Below are 25,656 nucleotides of genomic sequence, written 5' to 3'. Positions count from 1 at the left end.
ATAGAGCCCAGTAGGCTCAGGAACCTGTACATTAGTTGATTGACAGTTGAGAGGCGGGATCAAAGAGCCAGAGCTCAACCCCCGCAAGCACAACTAGGTAAGTACAGCGCGTGGGACTCGTAATCCCGTGGCCCGGGTTCGATTCCCGGCGCCGGCAGAGACAAATGGGCAGAGCTTCTTTCACACTGATGCCCCTGTTACCTAGCAGTAAATAGTACATGGGAGTTAGACAGCTGCTACGGGCTGCTTCCTGTGTGTGTGTGTGTGTGTGTGTTAGTGTTAGAGAGAAATATATGTAGTAGACATAATAGTTAAAATTAAATTGGTTAGAATGGCGGGGTCCAAGAGGTAATAGCTCGATTTTGCAGATGCAAATAGTAAATACACACTCGCGCGCACACAACTAAAAATACATCTCGCATATTTTCGTGTTTGTGAAGCTATACCTATTTATACATCTAGTTGTCAATCTGTATATTTATGGGTGTATGTAAATACGCTCGACTCTGCGTATCTCTTTATTTGGTGACATTTTTGTGAGTATATATATATATATATATATATATATATATATATGTATATATATATATATATATATATATATATATATATATATAATATAATATATATAATATAATATATATAATATACACACAAGAAGGTACATAGGGTTACTTGGAGAACTTAGCATTGATGTTTTTACATCCTTGTAAAACCACCAACACGAATAGCGTTTCGGGACGCTATAATATTTATTATAATAATATTTCATAATATTTCAGAATATATATCATCTCTATACTCGCGTCTCCGAATTGTCGTCTGTTTTAAGTGCGAATTTTTTGAGGCAGGTGTATTTCAGCGGTTTGTAAATTAATACACTGTGTATGGCGGTATTTATTGAGGCTTCGGTTATTTGTTCGTAAATATTTGCGTATTTCTGTATTTTTATAGTGTGTGGATTTACTATTTGTGGCTGCAGAATCGAGCTATTAGCTCTTAGACCCCGCCTTTCTAACTATTCTTTTTCCTCTATTATGTCTTTCATATCTTTCTCCAACACACACACACTCTCTCTCTCTCTCTCTCTCTCTCTCTCTCTCTCTCTCTCTCTCTCTCTCTCTCTCTCTCTCTCTCTCTCCTTCCTCTCTCCCTCTCTCCTTCCTCTCTCCCTCTCTGGTTCAATTAGCCAGTACCGTCAGAAATGTTAGGCACTACAAGGGCCTGATCAGCATGGGGGACCAGGTTCCAATGTTATATACGTCCAGAGGGTTAACCCGGAGTTCACGCCCTCCCTGTCCTCGCCGAGTGAATGCCATGTCTCGTTCTGTAGCTTAACTGGAGTGCCCATTGGCTGTGATTTCTTGAGTTTACATATCGTTAACCCCCCCCCCCCCCCAGAATTTAAGGGATTTATGCAAATTGCGGATTTGTCAGGAGATTGAAGATGACTATTGGATTGCTAGCAATTTAGCGATTGCATTTTCGGGCACCTCATTTTTTCTTTAAGCCTTTTGTTATTCCGTTTAATGGTTGAAAGCTGGTCATGAGGACGAACTGCGGGTCCATAGATGCTTTAGTGGTTCATGTCAGCTCTCTAGACTGCCTACATTGAAGTGATTTCGGGGCTTAGCGACCCCGTGGCCCGGTCGTCGACCAGGCCTCCTCGTTGCTGGACTGGTCAACCAGGCTGTTGGATGCGGCTGCTCGCAAAGTGATGTTTGAGTCAGTCTGGTTGGCCTAGTCTGGTGTGGCGTGATATGATTTCATAAGGTAGTCCTTTGGGACCAAGTCAACCAATAAACGGACATTGTTTGCCGTCAGATATTGTTGAGAATAACAACTTACGACAATATTTTTTTCCCACTTGAATGCATGAGCGTTTAATAAGGTAATGGCATAAACGGGTCGTTGTATAAACGGGTCGTTGTATAAACGGGTCGTTGTATAAACGGGTCGTTGTATAAACGGGTCGAGGGTTAACTGGTTATGAGAGAAGCTCACGCCAAGAACCCAGGAAGAGTTGTGAACACCAAACACGCATCATCAACACAGTTGAATGTGGTAGGAAGCCTTAAAGACGTGTCACATGTACGCACACACTCGCTTGCTCTCACTCTCACACACACACACACACACACACACACACACACACACACACACACACACACACACACACCCACACCCACCCACCATCTGTGGACCGGTGACTTGAGTGGACAGCACGCAGTACACGTAATCCTGTGGCCCGGGTTCGATTCCCGGTGCCGGCAGAGACAAATGGGCAGAGTTTCTTTCATCCTGATGCACCTGTTATCTAGTAGTAAATAGATACCTGGGAGTTAGACAGCTGTCACGGGCTGCTTCCCGGTGTGTGTGTGTGGTGTGGAGAAAAAAAATAGTAGTAGAAACAGTTGACAGTTGAGAGGCGGGCTGAAAGAGCAGAGCTTAACCCCTGCAAGCATAACTAGATGAATATAGCTAGATGAATACACACACATATACTCATCCATACTTTTAAGCTCATTCTGGAGAGAGTTTGGTGTTTGAACACAGTTAAGCGTATTTAGACAATAATAACAGACCACGTTGATTAATTTGAAATTCCAACTGGAAATTTTATTATATTCGCCTGGAACAGACTCAAGCTGAAATACATTATTGTATTTCATAATCTCTTGTGTGCGTGTTCTTGCCTATTTGTGGTTGCTGAAAATGTGCTTTAGCTCTCGGGCCCGTTTATAAAATTTCACATTAATTCTGATTTTGATCTCTGTAACTGCAGTTTTCATTAGTGTTCCTCATTTGTGTTTTTTCTCTTTTGATAGAGAATGTAATGATAATTCGGACCTAAAGGAAATGTGAAATGTGGTCTGAAACTTGTTTTATTAACCTTGATTTCTTTTAAAAATTATCAAGACGACCAACACTGACGACCAACACTGACGACCAACACTGACGACCAACACTGACGACCAACACTGACGACCAACACTTGACAACGAGACGACCAACACTGACGACCAACACTGACGACCAACACTTGACAACGAGACGACCAACACTGACGATCAACACTGACGACCAACACTGACGACCAACACTGACGACCAACACTTGACAACGAGACGACCAACACTGACGATCAACACTTGACAACGAGACGACCAACACTGACGACCAACACTTGACAACGAGACGACCAACACTGACGACCAACACTTGACAACGAGACGACCAACACTGACGATCAACACTTGACAACGAGACGACCAACACTGACGACCAACACTTGACAACGAGACGACCAACACTGACGACCAACACTTGACAACGCATCTCCTGACGGGAGCCAACAAGGCTGCTGACCCACCATTTTCCCCTCCTCAGGTGGTGGTGGAAGACTGGGAGCACCCGGCATGGCAGTGTGAGGTGCGGCTCGAGGTGCGACTCTCAGACACCAACGACAACCCCCCGACCTTCAGCCAGGCCGTCCTTACCACCACCGTCCCCGAGGACGCCCCCGTCAACACCGTCCTCCTCAAGATCCACGCTACCGATCCCGATCTAGGTTGGTACGCCTGCTTTCTTTTTTTCCCGCGCTCACGGAGTTAGTTGGTATGCCTGGTATACCTGCAGCCGAGGATGTGGTATAATTGGCAATGCCCGAAGTGTATTTTTAAATAGGCTTGACGGAGAACATATCTTTTTCTCTCCCTATTTTCAATAGGTATTAACCGGCGGGTGCGGTACGCCTTCGTGGACTCCGCTGACGGGCACTTCACCATCGACGCCACGGAGGGCGTGGTGAGTCTGGCCCGCCCGCTGGACCGGGAGACGCGGGACGTCTACACCCTGACGGTGCGGGCCGTGGACCAGGGCGTCCCGCCACTCTCGGCAACCACTCAACTCACTGTCGTCGTCTCGGGTCAGTAGGCTTATTTTTCCTTGCGGCTGGACGGTATAGAGCGACGGTCTCGCCTCGTGCTGGTCGGCGTTCAATCCACAAGTGGTTGGGCACCATTCCTTCCCCCCCCCCTTCCCCTACCCCATTCCATCCCAAATCCTTATCCTGTCCTCCCCCTTCCAAGTGCTATATATAATCGTAATGGCTTGGCGCTTTCTCCTGATAGTTCCCTTCCTTTCCAACTAATTTGGTTTAAAGTGGTATAACAAAAAGTATATATACTTTTATTTCTATTTTTTTTTTTTAGCCTTCGTTACCCACCAATATTTTCAATGTTAACCCCCCCCCCCTGGCTGAGTATTATGGGTACTGGTACAAGGATATCAATCAGGCTTATAATAGGGGGTTCAAGGGGTTATGGCTGACATATTTTCCACAGTTTTCTTATTTAAACCTTTCACCTAAGTGAAAATGTAAGATTCAAATTTTTCACCTAAAATAAACTTTTCACTTAAAAGTGAAAATGTTCGATTCAAACTTTTCACCTAAAGTATATTGTCAGACTTAGTACCTACTATAAAACTTTGAGGAGTGGGGAAAGGTGTGTGTGTGTGTGTGTGTGTGTGTGTGTTCGCGCGCGCGCGAGTGAGAGAGGTTCATTTTCGTTATTAATGCCAACATCATTTTATCATCGTGCGTGCGTGTTACGACGACAGACGTGAACGACAACGCGCCGGAGTTCGTGCGGAAGCTGCACGAGACGACGGTGGCGGAGAACACGGCGGTGGGGACGGAGGTGGTGCGCGTGATGGCCACCTCCAGGGACATCGGCGTCAACGCTGACATCACCTACACCCTCCACCACACCACCAGGGACACCTTCCTCCTCATACACCCCAAGACCGGTGAGTGAGAGAGACTCATTCTGCAGTGTGTGCATACTTGTTTATGTATGAATGTATTTATGTACTGGATGTATTTCTGGGTATAATCACAGCTTCGATGCTGACGATGTACCAAGGTAATGTATACCTGGTTCTTGCTTTCTTGAGTATGATATAAATTATTCTTCATTTATTGGACAAATAATATTATATATATATATATATATATATATATATATATATATATATATATATATATATATATATATATATATATATATATATATATATATATATATATATATATATAATATATATTTTTTTTTTTTTTTTGCTCCGTTATTTATGCTTTAGATACCATTTTTTTATATTTTCATAGTGCCGTCACATTTAGTACACCTACGTCAAAATTCTAGTGCTTAAGTGGCATTGAAAGCATGACAATATTAACGTTACGAACGTGTTTGGTTTGGCAAAAACCACTTCCCATTTACTCGTCATGAAAATGGGTAAAAATCCTGAAATTCAAAGCAACTCAAGGCAGACTAAACTAATGTGTCGGGGGCTTACAGGTGTGATCAGCATCGGGGCACCAGTGGACTTCGAGCGTATTCAGCAGGTGGTGGCGACGGTGGTGGCTACTGACGGAGGGATACCGCCCTTCTCCGCCACGGCCCTCGTCAATCTGACCATCACCGACGTCAATGACAACGCTCCGGTGTTCACTCTGCCCTCCTACACCGCCACCGTCAGGGAGGACGCATTGCAGGGCTCCAGCGTAATACAGGTGATTCCTAGCCGATGGCGTTCTATTCGCCGACCTGAATGAAGAAAACGGAGAAGAATGAAACTTGCAAAATATTAGATTTAGTATAATTTGGCCCCCTTTAGTTTTATCCCCCCACTCTTTCCATCAGACACGAATGACTGGATGAGTGTTGTTCACGGTATTAAAAGTTTACTTTCTGTATCTGCTGTAGATCTCGGCCAGTGACATAGACGAGGGGGTCAACAGCCTCGTTCGCTACAGCATTCAGGCCGGCAACGACGACCATTGCTTCGGCATCGACCACGACACCGGCATCATTACTGTCTTGAAGAAGCTGGACAGGGAGAAGGTGATGTACTAGAGACAATATATATGTGGGCTGGATTGCTTGATTGTTATTTTATCATTGAATTCCAAAAGGTTTATTAGGCATGATTTCCCTTTCCAGAACCCATGTTGATGTTTGTTTAGAAACCTAATGTTCTCCAGGTGTGCAACAAGTCTTAGCCTTATTATTCTTTCAAGCATTTTGCAGGGAATACTAGTCGGTGATCCAGGTCTGTAGTAAAGTGCATCCTTAAGTGCTTGAAGATTGGTACCACATTTGCCTTCTTCCAGCAACTCTCCTGTTATAAGCGACTCGTTAAAGATCCTTGCCAGAGGCATGCTGAGGGCCTTCGCTGCCTCTTTTAATATCCCCGGTGATACATTGTCTGATCCAACTGCTTTAGTTGCATCCAGTGTTTTCAGCCGTTTCATTACCTCCTTTGCTGTCGCCTTTTTATCTGATAATCTTTCATCTAGGGGTCATCTCTCGTAACAACGTTAGGTGTGTGTGTGTGTGTTACTATTTGTATCTGCAGAATCGAGCTATTAGCTCTTGGACCTGTTTTTTAATGCAGATGTGTTTATACACTTTGGTCATTCATCTCTAAGGTAATAAAGGATTTTCTTTCTACTTATTTGCACTATTGGGTTGAGTGGGCCATCATATATAGTGTTATTTCCGTCTGAGAACTTTCTCCTATTTTTTCCTCCAGGAAATCTCGAATTTCCGGTAACGTCCCACATTCAGATGTCACCAGATCTGGCAAATGTTGAGTGACTCTCACAGATTTTTAAGCACAAAACCATTCATCTCTCTGATTTTACGTAGGCAATCCTGTCTCCTTCATCAATGTAGTATTTTATAATTTTGTGATTTACTCGTTTAGATTGGTTTCTGTAGAGATGGTTTCGCTTCTGGCAGGGTCGGCGTTCGATCCTTTCTCTGCCTTCGTCCACCTATCTCGGCTCCTATCCTGTCCTGATATCCCTTCCAAGTGCTCTCTCTTGGTCATTGTGGCTTAAAGAAATTATGAGCAGAAGGCACTAAGCCATTATAACTATGTAGCACATGAAAGGGATACGAGGAGCTGGAATAAATGGACTGAGGGAAGGAATGGTGCCCATCAACTCGGACTATCTAGGATCGAACGCCAACCTGCAAGAAAACGGAGTCATTCTGTTTTTTTATAAAAATCCTGTTGAAAATTATCTTTTATGTTATATTTTGTTTACGTATGAATGGCCGGAAGACATCCAGATGGGTGAACTAAACGTGGTATTGTATATTTAGTAAGATAAACGAGACAAGTATTGGAACCTTAAAGTTCATACTTAGCTCTCCAAAAAAAAGATAATCTGTAGAATAGATTAAAGAAGCTTGGAAATCTGGGAATGCCCCGCGGTCGTCCATAAAATGTTTCTAATTATATTAAGCTGCTGATTGTGTCACTGTTCTGACTGGAAGCACGTCCTCAATGCAGGTTGGAAAGTACGTGTTGGCGGTGATTGCGCGAGACCTTGGTACCCCCTCCAACGCTGCCACCACTCAGGTCGAACTCCTGGTCGGCGACGTCAACGACAACGCTCCGGTTTTCACTCGGCAGAACTACACGGTTGTCGTGCAGGTGAGGGCTCTCGGGAACCACGCTCAGCCGGAGCACTGGAAAGTTTCTTCCTTGCTTAATGTTCCAGATATCCAGATTTAGGATCTGAGGGGAAATATTCTCCTGGATTAGGATTCGACTAGCATTTACGCATCTACTTGAGTACATCTTTCCTCAATCTATGGCGCTTTTGTTTACATTTCTTAAACAGTTTATGAGCATCTAAACTTTCCAGTCAAATTTTGTTATTGTTATAAGCAGCCTCCTAGTACTCCGGAGCTCATAAACTGGTTAATAAATGTAAACATAGCTGCCAAGGATGGAGAAAAGGTTCCTAAATAGACGCGCATTTGATTCAACGTCATTCAACGTTGAATCAACGTAGTTTGGCCAACATGTGCCCACTGAGTTATTCTCTCTCATTTGCTGGTTAATGATTGTTTTTACTGTAATAATTGCAGAGTGAAGCACTTTAGTTGAAGTATGACGATTTACGAGAATATCGTGCAATACTTTCTTTAAGTATTACACTCTTCTTATCAAATTAATTACAACCAAAATATTAGATCATAAATTTTTAGTGTTGCTTAGACCGCTAACACTTTGCCTTGTCCCACTAGCAACTTGGCAAAATTTTAAGCATACGTGAACTTAAATTGATTTTCAGGTCACGGCTTCTATAATACTACTATAGTAGAAGACAGGCTGTGTATTCTGTCAACGTCTGTTCTTGTGGGTGATCAATATTGTGCACAACATTATTCCATGATATTTTAATTGCTTAATTTATCTATTCTCTAAACACCACATAAGCTTTTCAAATTGACAATGGTCACTGGTCACACTCTTGTTTGTTAACACCATATCATCGTCTCGCATCTGTACATAAGTCAACACTGACCCTCATACCTCTTTGTTTTGTGTTTTTCTAAAAAAAAAAGATTGATGAAGGCTTTTGAAAAGTAGTAAAAAGCTAACAGGATTCTAATAATAAATAGCAGTGGGAGGAATTAGCGGAGGAAATTCACCGGCAAATTGTTTGCCTAAAGTAAAATAGGCGTGACATTACCAGGGGCTGTAAGTAAACACCATTATTGGGGAATTGGAATTTGCAGAAATAACTGCAATGTAAGCTTGTAATTTGTGTAATTTTCTGCATTAAACAGGACACTTATTTGTTTCTCGGTAGCAATTGCTTTGCTAAACGTAAATGAAGAGCATTCATATACACAACGTTTTTACTGATTAAAAAGGCTTAAAAAGAGGTTTGAATATCCACGATTCATTAAGTAAATGGGACGACATTTACTGTTAATTAGATTCGAGTTGTTTGATGGTACATATTATCATGGGGAAAAATCTAGGTACAAACATAATATACGTATTACTATGTGTATAGGAATCTTTAGAGCAGGACGGCAGTATTGAACCAGCATCCAGACACACCCCAGACGCACATCTTAACCCATGACGACCTGCTAAAAGGTTACATGCAACCTTGAAGATTTTCTTCAGATATATTGCGTTATTGTGATTTTATTGTGTATTGTAAATATGTATGTTGTGTTTGACCGCACCAGGAGAACCGGCCGGTTGGTCATTCACTTCTGCGGCTGATGGCTAACGACGCCGATGCTGACCCCAACGGCGCGCCCTTCACCTGGGAGGTGGTTAACCAGGCCACCGACAACCGTGCCTTCACCCTCGACCAAGATGGTTCCCTCAGGCTTGCCACCAACAAGCTCAACCACCTGGTGAGTCCTCCAAGAGCTGTTAGTCTGTGAGTGAGACTCGTTTTTGTAAACATTAGTATTGGAACTTTAGCATCACAGTGATAGGGAGCCGGTCGGCCGAGCGGACAGCACGCTGGACTTGTGATCCTGTGGTCCTGGGTTCGATTCCGGGCGCCAGCGAGAAACAATGGGCAGAGTTTCTTTCACCCTATGCCCCTGTTACCTAGCAGTAAAATAGGTACCTGGGTGTTAGTCAGCTGTCACGGGCTGCTTCCTGGGGGTGGAGGCCTGGTCGAGGACCGGGTCGCAGGGACACTAAAGCCCCCGAAATCATCTCAAGATAACCTCAAGATAGTGTTCCCACACTAACAGAATGCCTCAACGTTCTGTAGTTTTGAGCTGTTGTTCTTGTATCATTACATAAGTGTTGTATTTTCTTCCTTCTACAAAAGTTAGACTATTGATATCTTTAATATATATATTCACTAAGCCCGTTCATCTCTTGCCACCAGGTTCAGAATGAGTATGTGGTGGAGGTGAGAGTGTGGGATAGTGGGTCGCCGCCCCTACACGCCAACACCCAAGTTACCGTCACGGTGGTGGAAGAGTCTCGTTACCCCCCTACTCTCTTCCCTCTCACCTCTACTATCATCAGCTATCAAACTGCCTTCCCAGGGGGTATCATCGGTCGAGTTACCGCACTCGACCAGGACCCTTATGATACTCTTCAGTACTCTATTGCGCCATATCCTCGAGAGATCAGTTCCATTAAATATTTTGACATTGATGGTCAAGATGGCACGCTAGTGGCTCTGACTCCCCTTGACTCTGGAAATTACAGTGTTAATGTTAGTGTGTCTGACGGTAGGTACCACCGCACGGCTCAAGCTACGGTTTATGTGTCAGTCATTACCGAAGAAATGGTCGAGAACTCTGTAATTGTTCAAATAGGGCCACTGTCTCCCGATGAATTTCTTTCAAGATATCACAAAGTTTTCTTGAGAGCAATTGCATCTGAATTTTCTGTTATGGAGGATACAATTACGGTTATGAGTCTCCAGCCATCGCTTATGCATTCTTATTCATTAGAAAAAATTGATTACAACACACAGCGTACGAAAAGAGATATTCAGAGAAGTTTAGACGTGCTTTTTGTTGTGAAGAAGCCTGATAACTCCTTTTTCTCAAGAGAGCAATTACTCGAACAGTTAAAAACTAAGAAAGTTCAGGTGCAAGAGAGACTTGGCTTGTCTTTGCTGGCAGTGATGGATTCCATGTGTACGACCCAGACTGATTGTAGCGGGCACGGGGCGTGTGTTGATGTGGTGGAGATCAGTGATGATGTGTCTGTCCCTTTTAATACTCAGCTCTCAAGTTTAGTTGCGCCGAGGTTCCACCAGAAAGCTGGATGTCTTTGTGATCAGGGATATGGTGGGGATGAGTGTGAAACCCTCGTGAATGCTTGCGGACACCGGCCTTGTGCAGAGTACGAAGAATGTACTCCCACTGATGCCAGCACTCGTGGCTACACGTGTCAATGCCCCTCAGGACGCGCTGGACCGTCATGCCAAGTGGATTTAACAAAGTGTCGTAGTCCTTCATGCCATTACCCGCTGAGGCCTTTGTCTTTCAGAGGTAAGAGTTATGCTCAGTACAGTGTGGCTCGCCAAGCTGAAAGCAGCGCTCTTGTCCTTAGTGTCTTCCTCCGTACCAGGAACCCAGTGGGAACAATTGTTTATGCTGCTGGAGAAGTAGATTACAGTATATTGGAGGTAGTTGGTGGCCATGTTCAATACCGCTGGGACTGTGGAAGTGGCGAAGGTCTGGTGAGAGTGTCAACCATCAGAGTGAACAATGATCAGTGGCATTTTATCAACCTTACCCGCGAGGGCACAATCTCTACTCTGAGTGTCGATGGTGAGGTAAGCTCAGGTGCAGCACCAGGAGCTAACGATATCCTAAACATGGATTCAGACTTTATGTACTTGGGTGCCACAATTGGCATTGAGCAAACCTCTGGTATGTCTTCCTATTCCCATAGCAGTCTTGGGTTCGTAGGTTGCCTTGACCAGGTTACCATAGATGGCATAGAGCTTCCAGTGAGCATTACAGGATCTTCGTCAGGGGGTGCTGTGCTCAAACGTTTAGCTAATGTAGAACTTCAGTGCCCTAATGTACTCCCTCCTGCTGGTGTATGTGGTTCCTACCCTTGTCTAAATGGTGGAACGTGTGTCGAAAATGAAAAATCCTATAAATGCACTTGTCCTCCGCGTTTCACAGGTGTTCAATGTCAAGTGGATACGGCTCCCTGCTCTTCCTCGCCTTGCCTTAATGCGGGTAAATGCGTTGTTGTAGGCCACACATACAACTGTCAGTGTCCATCAAAACTGAGTGGAAAACGTTGCGAATATGGAGTGTTTTGTAACCCCAATCCATGTCAGAATGGAGGCCGATGTGAAGAAGGTGCTGATGGGCCAATATGTAAGTGTCAACACTTCACAGGTGCGATGTGCCAGTTAGATATAGATGAATGTACTCGCAATCCTTGCCAGAGCGGAGGCACGTGTCTCAACTTCCATGGTGGGTTCAAGTGCATATGCGTGTCTAACGTTACCGGCGAGTACTGTACGGAGGCCATCACGAGGCCACAGACGCCTTCGTCCGCCCTCAACATAACTCTGGAAGAACTAATATGTATATTGGCGGTGTTTCTGGGCTGCGTAGTGGCCATGCTGCTCCTGGTGGCCTGGCAACGACGCCGCTGGAGACACAAGCGCCACCAGCAGAACAACCGCATCAAGCTCACCGACCACCACGTCAAGAATGATCTCAAGGCCAATGACGCGCCAAAGAGAAATTCGAAAATTTGCAACGTGGAGGCTGACCAGGTAATGGTCACGTTTTTATGGATTATATATATTATTTTCATGTAGATATAGATGCTGTAGAAAACGTCTACATTTTTCATTTTGGTTTATAGCTATCTTCATATACTTTGTCCAACACATATTTTGTCATTTGCTTCTTATTCCCTTTTATTTCCTTGCCGGTTTTTTGAGTTCCCTTTCCTTTCGTTGCACTTGGTGGCACACAGCAGGGTCCTCCGCTGCCACCACGCCCCGCCTCTTACACCCCCAGCGGCACCGACTCCGTCATACTCAACACACTGAAGCATCTGGCCGATCTGTCCGCGGCGGGCCACGAGAGCCTGGAGCTGGAGACACTGTCCAGGTGCTCCCACGAGTTCCTCCACAGCCTTAACAAGCCTGTGGTGGTGCCGCCCAACCTTTCGCCACCGCCGCCCTCCAACAGTGATTCGGACTCGCTCCACAAGCCTTGGGATCACCACAACAACCTTAATGACTCGTACTTCATGCCCATCAAGGGTGAGTCACTCTGAGTGTGACAGTCATTACACAAAATCTAAACATCTGTTTTGGTTTTTGGTTTTTTTTTACTCGACATACGATGCAGCTCAGTAATTCTCAGTGTGTGGCCGTCACTATTAACTCCTGGATTCATCAACCACATTTCAGTTACTATTACAGTGAACAGGATTACAGATATTTAACACTAACCTCATGGATGGCACCGCCAGTTTCAGGTTAATAGACAAGTTCTGTACTTTAGGTTAGACAATACTGACTCACCAAGATTCTTACCGGTCACTAATTACCTGCTAATTCGAGCCTGTATTGAAGGTTCGGTTACATTTTAACCCATTCTCTCAACTAATGCGTCTCATTTTGTACGCTATGGTCCACCGACGTATAAAAATAACAGGTACTATGAAAAGTAGCAACTCACAAACATCCACGAATACCGGCTCACAAACGTCCAATAGCATCCACGAGCTGAAGCAAGAATATTCTTGCTTCAGCTCGTCCCCCTAAGGTTTCCCAACGTCAAAAAACTGTCGTGTTAAAGTGCCCTTATCCTAACTAACCAGAGGACCCAAAACAGAAAACGGGACAGCACATCAATCTTGCGAGCCGCTATCGTTTTCTAGTACAACAATTTTTGGCCTTAGGTAGAGTATACGTCAAAATGCGACGTTCTATTAGGTGGACAGGTTGTTTGCCTAACGCAATCCTGAGTGTAGCCAGCCTCTGCCACTCTCTAAGAAAATATCCACTGTTAGTTTCTTCAAACCTTTGATTGATTAGGAAATTGCTATGATAGTGTGCTTATTCAATGTAAATTCTTCATTACAGCGAACAAATAATACTAATATGTAATTATTGAGGGTTTAAGGTCAAATATTTCTTTAAAAAACCCTTAGTTTCAATTTACAGTAATACGTAAAAAGCAGCTTGTATCCTGCATGCATATTAGCCGAACGAACAAATGGGTTAAAACCGGAAAAATAAATCGGCACAAAAACTTACTTTTTGAAAAATGTTAATATTTTGTTTATTCTTGTCCTCGAGGCCTTGTCCTCGAGGCCTTGTCCTCGAGGCCTTGTCCTCGAGGCCTTGTCCTCGAGGCCTTGTCCTCGAGTAGTTGACCGTTTACACATCTCTTCAATTAATTTACCGCTGCTACTTTCGTCTCAAGGTTGTACTAGTGTGACAAAATAGCGACTATAGGGTATCTGAGTGCCTTCGTTAGCAAGGCAGCCGAGGCCAGGACCCTTGAGGGCGTCAGAGTGATCAACTAATGTGCTGTTGAAGGAACTTGAGGAAGAGCCAAGCGGTGGAGGAGGGGCTGTCAATCAGTATTCCGCTACCACAAAGCTGCTTCCTTGCTTTTCATGACTCCGTTATGTTGTAAATAGCTTCATTTATGCATTTTAGTTTGTGTTCACACGTGTGCATGGGTATACGTGTGTGTTTGTGTGTGTGTGTATGTGTTTGTGTGTGTTTTCTTTAGTCTTTGGGTCTATTTTCTTTTAGCTTGAATATGCTTAATTATTGTATCAGTAGAGGCTTACGCCATATATTGTGCTTGGGAGCTTCGGTCCTTTTTTAGATGATTTATTTGCTTAGTTTAATGTTTTCCTCGGTTAAAATACTGTGGATTATTGATAATTTGCATTTAAAAAGAAGTGGTTACACAATAACAATTTTAAACTATAGGAACCTGGAGAGAGACTTGAGAGAACTTGTCATCTGAAATGTTACAAAGGGTTGCTATTTTCTTGAACCAAAATTCAGTTTTCTGAATCAGATTTTGTACGCGGGATCGAAATAATTTCATGAATATTTCAATACGATGTGAGGGGGGGAGGAGGGTCAAAGTGCACACTTAGCACACCTCTGTATCATGTTCCGCCGAACACCTGTATCATGGGCCAGCAGACACCTGGGTGTAGTTACTAAATCACGAATACAATAGGTAGCTATATGTGTGGTTTCTGCAAAACGTCTTGATATTTTATGGCTGTGCAATTTTGTGTCTAAGACAGAGATGATACTTAAGAGTTTAATATGCTTGTAGTACAAGACACACACACACACACACGAATATATATTTCATATAATATATATATATATATATATATATATATATATACCTATATAAATAGGTAGAAAAATGTCATAACATGTTGATTTAATCTAGTGGTTTATAAATAGCAATAATTAAACATCTCTAAGCATTGATATAACAATAGAGAGGGATAGCAATGGTATTATGTTGTAAGGCAGTTATGTGACATCCTTAGAGTAAGACGCCACAGTTTGTGCTCGGCTCGCTCACTGCCTCTTATATTTCTTCTCATGGTACAGCAAGTCCCTTGACGAGCTGTACCATGAGTCTACATATAATGTATGTTAGCCCTAAATGTGTAAACAGTAAGTCCATATTGTTAATTTCATTAGATTTTTAGTATTTTAAAGCTGTTTACTATGGTAGAGTCCCACTTGGAATTTTTTTTTTTTTAAAGTGTGGGTATTATTGTTTCATTATAAAGCTGTTAATTGGAAACTGTTCAGGTGAAATGGGTAATTGTTGTAATTCTTGCATTTAATTGCTTCAGCGGATGGATTGGTCTCAGTGTGCTTATTGCTGCAGTGATATGGTGTGTGTGTGTGTGTACTTAGTTGTACTCGCCTAGTTGTGCTTGCGAGAGTTGAGCTTCGGCTCTCAAGCCCCGCCATACGACCATCAATGGGTCAATGCAGTGACTTATTTTTCTCTCGTTTATCGGATCATATTTACATTTTAAAGCTGTGTATCGAACTGTCTTCAACAACTTCCTCATCTAGTCCGTTGCACATATTTACAATTCTTAAGACTGCAAAAAGTTATCTCTGGCATTCCTGTGACCCAACTGTGTTTCCAGTTTTCAGTGTTGCTCTCTCGTTCTTCTATTCCATAACTGGAACATTGCTTCTATATCTACTGTCAGTTCCCCCTGAGTATCTTGTACGTCGTTATTATGTCTTCTCCAATTTCATATTTCCTCCAGTGCACATCCCAGGTCACCTTCACTCTACTAGACCAATTCCCCAATTGGGGAAGCGCCATAGGGTGCAGTCCCCGTGGCGCAGTGGTAAAACATTTGTCCTGCGCTTCGCAAGCGCTTTAGGATTGGACGGGGGTGGGGGTGGGGTGGGGGGGGAGGAATGGTGGCCCAATCACTTGTGGATGGTCGGGGATTGAACGCCGACCTGCATGAAGCCACGGTATTGTTTCTGGCTGGTATTGTCCCTGAATTCTTTGTTTATCTCCCCCCCCCCCCCTGACTGTATTCTCGTAACTGACTGACTGTATGGCTTTCCCTGCATGACTGTGTGTTCCCAAACCTGAAGGTGTGTGTCTCCGTCTCCATGTCCCCGAGTGACTGTAGCCCCGAATGACTGTATCTCTATCCCCGACTTAGCATAGCTCATATTCTGTAACTGTACTCTTCTTTTGTATCTCTCCTTGCTTCTCTCAGCACACTGTAACCTCTGGTGTTGCTCTTGACAGTGTTTACCTGTGTTGGGTGGGATGAGCATTATGCAGTCAGCAGGTGTAGCGTTTAAGGGTTATACAATCAGGAGGTGTAGCGTTTAAGGGTTATGCTGTCAGCAGGTGTAGCGTTTAAGGGTTATACAATCAGTAGACGTAGCGTTTAAAGGTTATACAATCAGGAGGTGTAGCGTTTAAGGGTTATGCTGTCAGGTGTAGCGTTTAAGGGTTATGCTGTCAGCAGGTGTAGCGTTTAAGGGTTATGCTGTCAGAAGGTGTAGCGTTTAAGGGTTATACAATAAGCCGGTGTAGCGATTAAGCATTATACAAAAAGCCGGTGTTACCATTATGGTTGTACATACAGCAGGTGTGGTCTTTGTCTCCCCAGATGTAGGCTGTGATCTGGTGACTAACCTGGGCGAGGTGCGTTCCTCTCCTCCCGGCCAGCACTCTCCCTTCACGGACGACTCCTTAGGTATGTTAAAGTAGCATCTAGTGTTCTGTCCTGGAGTTGTAACTCGGGAAAACAGGGGGGTGATCTTGCGCCCCCCCCCCTGTGCCTCCGCCCGCCCTCACACCACACGGCTAACACATCACAAAATACGCAAGACGGTTCTGAGAATGGGTCTTAGAATCTATTCAACTCAACTATCTCAGCCGAGTCTTAACACAGCCTAACTTAAGCGAATGCAAGCTAACCTACTGATTATATATATATATATATATATGTCGTACCTAGTAGCCAGAACTCACTTCTCAGCCTACTATGCAAGGCCCGATTTGCCTAATAAGCCAAGTTTTCATGAATTAATTGTTTTTCGACTACCTAACCTACCTAACCTAACCTAACCTAACTTTTTCGGCTACTTAACCCAACCTAACCTATAGAGATAGATTAGGTTAGGTTAGGTAGGGTTGGTTAGGTTCGGTCATATATCTACGTTAATTTTAACTCAATGAACAAAAATTGGCCTCATACATTATGAAATAGGTAGCTTTATCATTTCATAAGAAAAAATTTAGAGAAAATATATTAATTCAGGAAAACTTGGCTTGTTAGGCAAATCGGGCCATGCATAGTAGGCTGAGAAGTGAGTTCTGGCTACTAGGTACGACATATATATATATATATATATATATATATATATATATATATATATATATATATATATATATATATATGTCGTACCTAGTAGCCAGAATGCACTTCTCAGCCTACTATGCAAGGCCCGATTTGCCTAATAAGCCAAGTTTTCATGAATTAATTGTTTTTCTCTAATTTTTTTCTTATGAAATGATAAAGCTACCCATTTCATTATGTATGAGGTCTATTATTTTTTATTGGATTGAAAATTAACGTAGATATGTGACCGAACCTAACCAACCCTACCTAACCTAACCTATCTTTATAGGTTAGGTTAGGTTAGGTAGCCCAAAAAGTAAGGTTAGGTTAGGTTAGGTAGGTTAGGTAGTCGAAAAAACATTAATTCATGAAAACTTGGCTTATTAGGCAAATCGGGCCTTGCATAGTAGGCTGAGAAGTGCGTTCTGGCTAATAGGTACGACATATATATATATATATATATATATATATATATATATATATATATATATATATATATATATATATATATATATACACATAGGTTTTGACAATCAGGAAACCAGCTTGATCAAATCGTCTTCTGTACGATTTGACGATATCACACGTACATACGTGCACGCACGCATGCACACACGCACATACGCATGCACACACACTCCACAACGTTTTGTATATACGCAATTTCCCCTCAAACACTTAATTTTGTAAATAAAACCGTGAAATCTGTCATGGAATGTACATAACATCTCGCAGCACAAAATAGTGTCAATGATGTTTGTTCCGCTGGCGGATGTCCGTAGTGTGCTGTAAGGCATTAACAACTGGAGGCTCATTTTGCGTAGCATGTCTCGGGCTGATGCAGTTGCAACCTTGCAACTCTGAGGAAGACTGCGGTTGATGAGATGACTTTTGAGTCCAGTTCTTGATGACTTAAGGCGTATTGCTTCCTGCGCTGCGAAGGGGCATTTTTGCTTCAAGCTGCAGCGTCTTATGCTAAATGATTTTCACAGTCTTCTGTTTTTATTTTAAGATGTGCACCTTTTTTATGTACAGACACATGTGGAACATCTACACTTGTAAATAAAATTCATGGAAACTTTCTGTGACGCGTGATTCTTCCCTCCTGAAGCAAACCGCTGATATGAGTGCTTCGTTCATTCAGTGCATCCACTCTTTGAGTGCTGACTGTTATGCCAGACAATGGTGCATTCCCAAGCAAAGAGAGCTGAGCTAAATCCTGCCATCTGTGCATCGTGTCCTTTGCCTGCGACGGCCTGCTTCACCAACCGTTGGTGTTGACATAAAGCGTGACTGTCCCTGCTTGCGACCACGGGCTCACCATAGCCCGTGCTACATGGACGTTTCGTTCTGAGTAGCTAACATGCTTGCGACGGCCTGCATGCTTGCTCCACACACGCTTGCGGACGACACAGCGTGACTGAGGAATGTTAACACCCGACCCAACATATATACCAGGCTGACCTAATAGCATGCTTGCTTCAGAATTTATATTATATAAGGATATATTTCAGCAAAAATATTGAGAACATAATTCACCCTAATTTTAACGCTGCTGCTCTTTTTTTTCCTCTTTTTTTATGTTGAGAAATTTGATCATGTTTAAAGAAAAGGTGTTTTTTTTAATCGTTGTAAAACTAGCACCAGTGACTTAAATATTCAGTGGCCCAGTACAGGCGCCAGTGTACTGGGCCTGTACTGGGTAACATATATTTATATAGATATATGAATATATATTCATTCCACACAGAGATCACACTAACGTGATGCATCAAATGAACAAATCCACAAGGGATTTGGGATGTGAACCTGCGTCTGGGATGCTCCCAGACGCAAGTTCGAATCCTCGTCACGGCCCTTGTGGATTTGTTCATATATTCATTCGCCTATATAATAGAGAACAGTGCTGTACCATGAGTTAATACCAAGTGCCTGGGGTTGGCTCCAGTGTGTGGGCTGAGGTCAACACCTCCAGTCGTGCCTCCGCTCCCACGGCCCTCGCTCCTCACTCGCCGGGGCAGGACCGACCGCTGTCACCCACTGGAGGTCGTCACTGTAGACCGCATCCCGCCCGCTGACCGCTCCAGGTCCTTCCCTCGCGCGGCTGCGGGTCCTCTGGATCAAGACCCAGGAGATAATGGAGGATTTAAGGGTCCTGATAAGGGATACCGTAAGTCAGGGGCCCCAGATTCACCAAGCAGTTACGCAAGTACTTACGAACGTGTACATTATTTCCCCTCAGTCTTTAACGGCTTTGGTTACATTTATTAAACAGTTTACAAGCATGAAAACTCCTCAATCAACTGTTGCTATTGTTATAAACAGCCTCCTGGTGCTTCGGAACTCATTAACTGTTTAAGAATTGTAAAGAAAGCCGTCAAAGATTGAGGAAAGATGTACAGGTTCGTAAGTGCTTGAATAACTGCTAAGTGAATGTGGCCCCCCTAGGTCTTCAGGCTTGTTACGTGTTGAGTGGAATTTAATGTTGATCCCTCTGGCTGCTACTAATTTGTGGTGAGATATAACCAGCCTGGCTTGGTGGTGAGCCGTGCTAAGAGCTCCCTGCTCAAGCACACACTTCTCTGGTAATATACACCTGGCTCCCGTCTGAAATTATACTACTAACATTTAGAGTTCCATAAATCTCCCAAAAAAGGCTTATACAAACCGACCAAAGCCGCTACCCCCCCCCCCCCCACACCCACACCCACACCCACACACACACACACACACACACACACACACACACACACACACACACACACACACACACACACACACACACACACACACACATACACATACACATACACATACACACACACACACACACACACACACACACACACACACAATATCCGCTGGTCTTCTTGCTGCATGTTCCATTATGTATTTATTAATAGTGTGTTGCAGATGCCATATTTATCACATGGAGGGGGGAAAGTTTCACCATAACAGATATTAATATTTCAAACTCGTGATGGCAACAGTTATTGACTGTCATATATTGTATACAAAATACTGAAATATAACAGCGTGTCATCAGTCCATTTTTGTTTTTGTTATTGAAGTTGCCACACTGCATGTGTGTTTTGTTAGATGAGAAATAATATACAGACTTTTTTGTTTTGTTGTTTTTTTTGCAAAATATGTGCGTCTCAATATTGGCATCAGTAATTATTTGCTCCACATGAAGCGTCGTGCAAAAAACTCTCAATTATCTTTTGCACCTGCACTAATTATTCCCCGGGTTTGCAGAATAGCCTGACGTCATGCTTCACTGAATATACAGTATATTTTATAAAATATATATATTAATATATAATATATATATTAATATATAATATATACAATGGAAACGGCACAATATTTAAAATGTAACTGTAGAAGGCGTAAGTTTTTCTACCGTTAGTCTGTCAATTTGTGGCTTTTCGTTGTATATTTTTCACCGTAGTCCAAAATGCGCTGCGTGATGTACTGTGTCACATGTGTGATGTTGGAGTAACTTACCGTGATTGTTTCCCCTCTCCCTTCCCCTCTCGCACGCAGCTCCGACACCGTCCAAGAAGAAAGGTATCTATCTTTTACCGCAACTTTGAAATTATTTCATGTGATTAGCTAGCCTAGTGCACATTATTAGCTGAATATCTGCTACACAGCACATGTTTATATGGCAATGCCTATATGTAATTAGCTTATTATTTTGCACGTAAAACAAGAAGGTTTAGAGTTCATGAGTGTTATAGCTGAAGATCAATTCCATTCCTTTGATTACAGATATCACCTGGAAAAAAAATAATGCATGTACTGAACTAGTTTAAAAGCTCAGCTCTTAAAGCATGTAATAATTATCTTTAGTCAACAGAAGCCTAATATTGGGGAATAGTTTCAGCATGTAGCGTGTAGATACACTTAAATAAGATGAATCCCCAAGAAATATTTATCCACATGTATATATAGCACTTGGAAAAATCTGTTTTATCCAGTTCGCTTGAGTTCGACTCTCTCTCAACGCACATAGCCATCTGTATCAGGCAGCTAATGCAGCGTCCGTTCTGCCCCCGGGTGCGTCCCTTAGGTTACCACTGGGACGACTACGATATGCGTGGCTCCCGGACTTTCGGTGGCGGTGAGGGGGCGGTTGCGGCTACGCCCGATCTGTTGCTGGTGACCGAAGACGCTGCCGGAGAGCGTCCGTCAGCCGAAGACGGTATCATGGAGAGCTTGCCGCTTCTGTCGGGTCAGTCTCGGGCTTCTCTCTGGTATGGGGCGTGGGGGGGGGGCTTGTGACGGTGTATATGATTAATGCCATTGATTTGTATTTTTGGTTGTATTCGGAGTATAATAGAAAGGGAAACATTGGGTATATGTGTCAAACACGCTGGTAGGACAGTTGTGACTGCCTCCACTGGTTATATTAGTGACTGGCCTCCACTGGTTATATTAGTGGCTGGCCTCCACTGGTTATATTAGTGGCTGGCCTCCACTGGTTATATTAGTGGCTGGCCTCCACTGGTTATATTAGTGGCTGGCCTCCACTGGTTATATTAGTGGCTGGCCTCCACTGGTTATATTAGTGGCTGGCCTCCACTGGTTATATTAGTGACTGGCCTCCACTGGTTATATTAGTGACTGGCCTCCACTGGTTATATTAGTGGCTGGCCTCCACTGGTTATATTAGTGGCTGGCCTCCACTGGTTATATTAGTGGCTGGCCTCCACTGGTTATATTAGTGGCTGGCCTCCACTGGTTATATTAGTGGCTGGCCTCCACTGGTTATATTAGTGACTGGCCTCCACTGGTTATATTAGTGACTGGCCTCCACTGGTTATATTAGTGACTGGCCTCCACTGGTTATATTAGTGGCTGGCCTCCACTGGTTATATTAGTGACTGGCCTCCACTGGTTATATTAGTGGCTGGCCTCCACTGGTTATATTAGTGACTGGCCTCCACTGGTTATACTAGTGGCTGGCCTCCACTGGTTATACTAGTGGCTGGCCTCCACTGGTTATACTAGTGGCTGGCCTCCACTGGTTATACTAGTGGCTGGCCTCCACTGGTTATACTAGTGGCTGGCCTCCACTGGTTATACTAGTGGCTGGCCTCCACTGGTTATACTAGTGGCTGGCCTCCACTGGTTATACTAGTGGCTGGTTACAGGCAAAAGCCTCTTTTATGTAAAATCTTTACTGAATAATGCTTGAATACCCGTGTTTAATGTCGCATAATACCCAAACAATTTCAAGTCTCATGACAGACCAGTTTAACATTTGATTTTAGTTCTGCCATATAAGATAATAATACTTGAGGATTTTTGGTCATGTTGAAGGCTTCTTGGATTTGAACTTAATCGCCTCAACATCCTCTGGATCCCAGTAGATAGAATAATTAATAAGGTTACATATGAGGGTTATTCTATCGCCCCCTTGCACAATTGAAGGATATGTTACCATTCCAAATTTAGACTCTCCCACTATCTAAAAACGTGTCTATTGCATGCAGTTACAAATGCAATTATATTTCAATTATTTTATCCATATTTTACATTTTCAGGCACTGGTTATGATCCAAAGGTGGCTGTTAATCCTGAAGAAGAAACAGCTGCTACCCCTCTTCTGTCCGTGGACGCCAGAGACGCCCAAGACCTTCCAGATGACGACGACGACGACGACGATGATGACGACGACGACGATGACGACCCTTGTAGCTTTGAAGAGATTCTTCTTGCCAACAACATCTCTCTTGGCTCCACTCCAGACCTCGATCTTGACCACAATTCCAAGTACAACATTGTCTCGGATATTGAAGATGATTTTCCTGAACCATTGACGAAGATCTCGAACCTGCCTCCTGTCGAGGAGGACGTCGGTAAACTGGGTAGTCCTCGGAGTCGCCGTCCCTTCCACCGCACTGATTATAATCGAGTATCCGATTTGTCGTTCCTTTCGGCGCTCGAGGAGGACGACGTGGACGACTCTCTCTCCGAACTCCAGGATTCTGACTACGATCCAACAGAGAAACCTTGTGACCAACAAACTGCCACTCTCATTCAAACCTCACTTTCGGAGGTGTTTTTATAGTCTTGTTATACAATCATATATGAACTTCTGAGGACCGAGAAGCAGATTTTATAGTCGAAAAGTAGTCAAGAATGAACAGTATATTGCCAGTGAATCGGCCTTTTTAATTTTTTGTGTGTTTATTTCCTCTTGTTTGAAAGGTGTAAGAGCGAAGGACTCGATCACATTTGGTGTTAAATGTCCCATGGGGATTCTTTACTTTATAAACTGTGGTGCTGTGTTTGACCAAACCCTCGCCCGTGAACTGTCGCTGTCACTGATCGAACAAAGTGTTAGTATTATACTCAGAGCTGGCGATCACGCGCCAGGCCAGGAATAAACTGCGAATAACGATAATCAGTTTTGTATAAGAGGCTATTTCTCTCGCAGACTCCTCGGTGTCCTGCAGGTCACCGAAGGACTCCTCGGTCCTTCGAAGTTGGCGCTGAAGGGACTCCAGTTAATCCCCCTCAGAACACGTCAAGGGAAGCCCCCCCCCCCCCTGCGCCGGTGCCTTGTGGTTCAGTGTCAGGTTGTAGACTGATCCTAGATGAATTCCTGTTCTATTTTCTGACTGGATATCAGCATTTCTAAGACATGAATTTCAGATTTACTACTTTGATACACTGCTCGTGCATTTATTTAGTACGTATTTGTAGACACAACTAACTGGTGAATCTTTCAGCTTGACGAAAAGTTGATTATTTTTTGTTTGAAAATATAATTTCAGTCAAATGTATAATTAACTATGATATGAATCTTATGCCAGTATGTTGTCTTTTCTGATGGTGTTTTGATATTTTTAATTTTTATTTATATTTAAAATACCAACATTTTCATTAGATTTTCGACATTGTAAAGATTAATATTTTTAATACTATGAAGAGATTAATTTCAAACCACCCACATTGTATTGTTAAAAATGATTCTAGTGCATGTTCTATTAAGTTTGGTCGACGTGGATAACAAAGCTGCGTGAGGCAGACCTCCTGAATTACGGAAAGCGACAAGCCACCGCCTAATATCTCTTGCTGTGTAAAGAAATAGCTTATATATTTAAAATTACGCAAAATGTGCATTGGTTCCTCAGTGCTTATCACATACTTTCAGTCCTACCTATTGGTATTTCTCGACCGTTGGGTCTTACATCGACCCTTAAAGTATATATATGTTAATTATGACGTTACAAGAGAAGTTTCCATGTCTAGAACTTCATGAACGGGTTGATTATTCAAAAAAAAAAAAGACAGGATACTGATGTGTGTGTGTCATGGAGCCCATGTCGTGCACATATCCCATGTGTCAACGATCCCATGTATTGCACACATCCCATGTGTCATGGATGCCATGTAGCACGCACATTATGTATCACGGTGCTGGCCTTGACACGTTTCATTACTCTTTATACTGCATTTCCTCTGGACTAGTCATTATTGATACAGAGTAGAAAAAGTGCCTATACGTCAGATCATAATTTCCAAAGGATAAGCCATGCACAATGGGCCTGTAGGATTATTCAGCGGGATATATATATAGTACATATATATATATACATATATATATATATATTTTTGCATCTTTTGAATAGTTAGGTGTCTCCCATATACAGTATAATCTGAAGTTTTATTTGCCTTAAATTAATTTAAAAGTTTGAGAGATTGTATACATAAGGTTATTGGCCAGATCACTCCTCCTAAATCACCAATGTGAAATGCATAATTCTTACTGTGTCTTTCTCTCGGAAAGTGGCCAAGGTTCCCGTGGATTATCCTAACGTTAGTTCAGGTGGCTTTACAGTGTTTTGGAGACATATTAATAAATAACATGATAGCTTTTTTTTGTATACTAAACATTAGTACTAAAGAGTTTGTGTTGTATCATTTATATTCATATTCAAAGACATTAGAAGGATTGGCAAAAGTTAAATAATTGAGAATGGTGTCATAAAAAAAAGAGTATTTTTGTAAAAAGAACTTGTGTAAATAAAGTTGTTGTCCCCAGACTTGTTAAGTGTTTATTGACCTTTTGACCTGTGATGTGTGACTTCATTTACGGTGGTCATGTCCTGTATTACTAGTACACTACAGGAGCTCTGATTACAGCTCTGTAGCATACAAGGATGGTCTTGACCTCACTTTTAATTAATGTATGGTGTCTGTACTTATCTATTTGTGCTTGCGGGGGTTGAGCTCTGGCTCTTTGGTCACCATCTGTGTGTGTGTGTGTGTCTCTTACACACGCGCGCACTATAGGTATACGACAGTTGTAGGACTGGGACACAGAGCCAAAAACTTTATAATATGAGTGATAGATTCAAGATTCTCTCTCTCTCCTCGTTCAATCGCTTCCTC

At 42.9% G+C, this 25,656-nt stretch overlaps 1 protein-coding gene across 7 annotated transcripts in view; it reads left to right on the top strand.

Moving 5' to 3' along the window:
• LOC123767948 (fat-like cadherin-related tumor suppressor homolog) overlaps positions 1–25,307 on the top strand; it is a 511,054-nt gene extending 485,747 nt beyond the window's left edge. For 3 of the 7 annotated variants that reach the window (XM_069306644.1, XM_069306642.1, XM_069306640.1), the window contains 14 exons: positions 3,391–3,571; positions 3,731–3,928; positions 4,624–4,812; positions 5,364–5,578; positions 5,772–5,909; positions 7,369–7,512; positions 9,072–9,245; positions 9,737–12,112; positions 12,319–12,610; positions 16,510–16,596; positions 19,193–19,414; positions 20,794–20,817; positions 21,323–21,484; positions 22,800–25,307. In XM_069306644.1, the coding sequence (XP_069162745.1) occupies positions 3,391–3,571; positions 3,731–3,928; positions 4,624–4,812; positions 5,364–5,578; positions 5,772–5,909; positions 7,369–7,512; positions 9,072–9,245; positions 9,737–12,112; positions 12,319–12,610; positions 16,510–16,596; positions 19,193–19,414; positions 20,794–20,817; positions 21,323–21,484; positions 22,800–23,326 (4,929 nt within the window). In that variant the 3' untranslated portion in view covers positions 23,327–25,307. The remainder of the gene's footprint in view (positions 1–3,390; positions 3,572–3,730; positions 3,929–4,623; positions 4,813–5,363; positions 5,579–5,771; positions 5,910–7,368; positions 7,513–9,071; positions 9,246–9,736; positions 12,113–12,318; positions 12,611–16,509; positions 16,597–19,192; positions 19,415–20,793; positions 20,818–21,322; positions 21,485–22,799) is intronic. The other 4 variants (XM_069306641.1, XM_069306645.1, XM_069306643.1 and 1 more) reach the window with 4 other exon arrangements.
• The last annotated feature ends 349 nt before the right edge of the window (positions 25,308–25,656 follow it).

Source organism: Procambarus clarkii, chromosome 58 (assembly GCF_040958095.1).
Source record: "Procambarus clarkii isolate CNS0578487 chromosome 58, FALCON_Pclarkii_2.0, whole genome shotgun sequence".
NCBI classification, from domain to species: Eukaryota; Metazoa; Arthropoda; class Malacostraca; order Decapoda; family Cambaridae; genus Procambarus; species Procambarus clarkii.
Note: the sequence above shows the minus strand (reverse complement) of the source record. Positions and strands in the feature narration are given on the sequence as shown.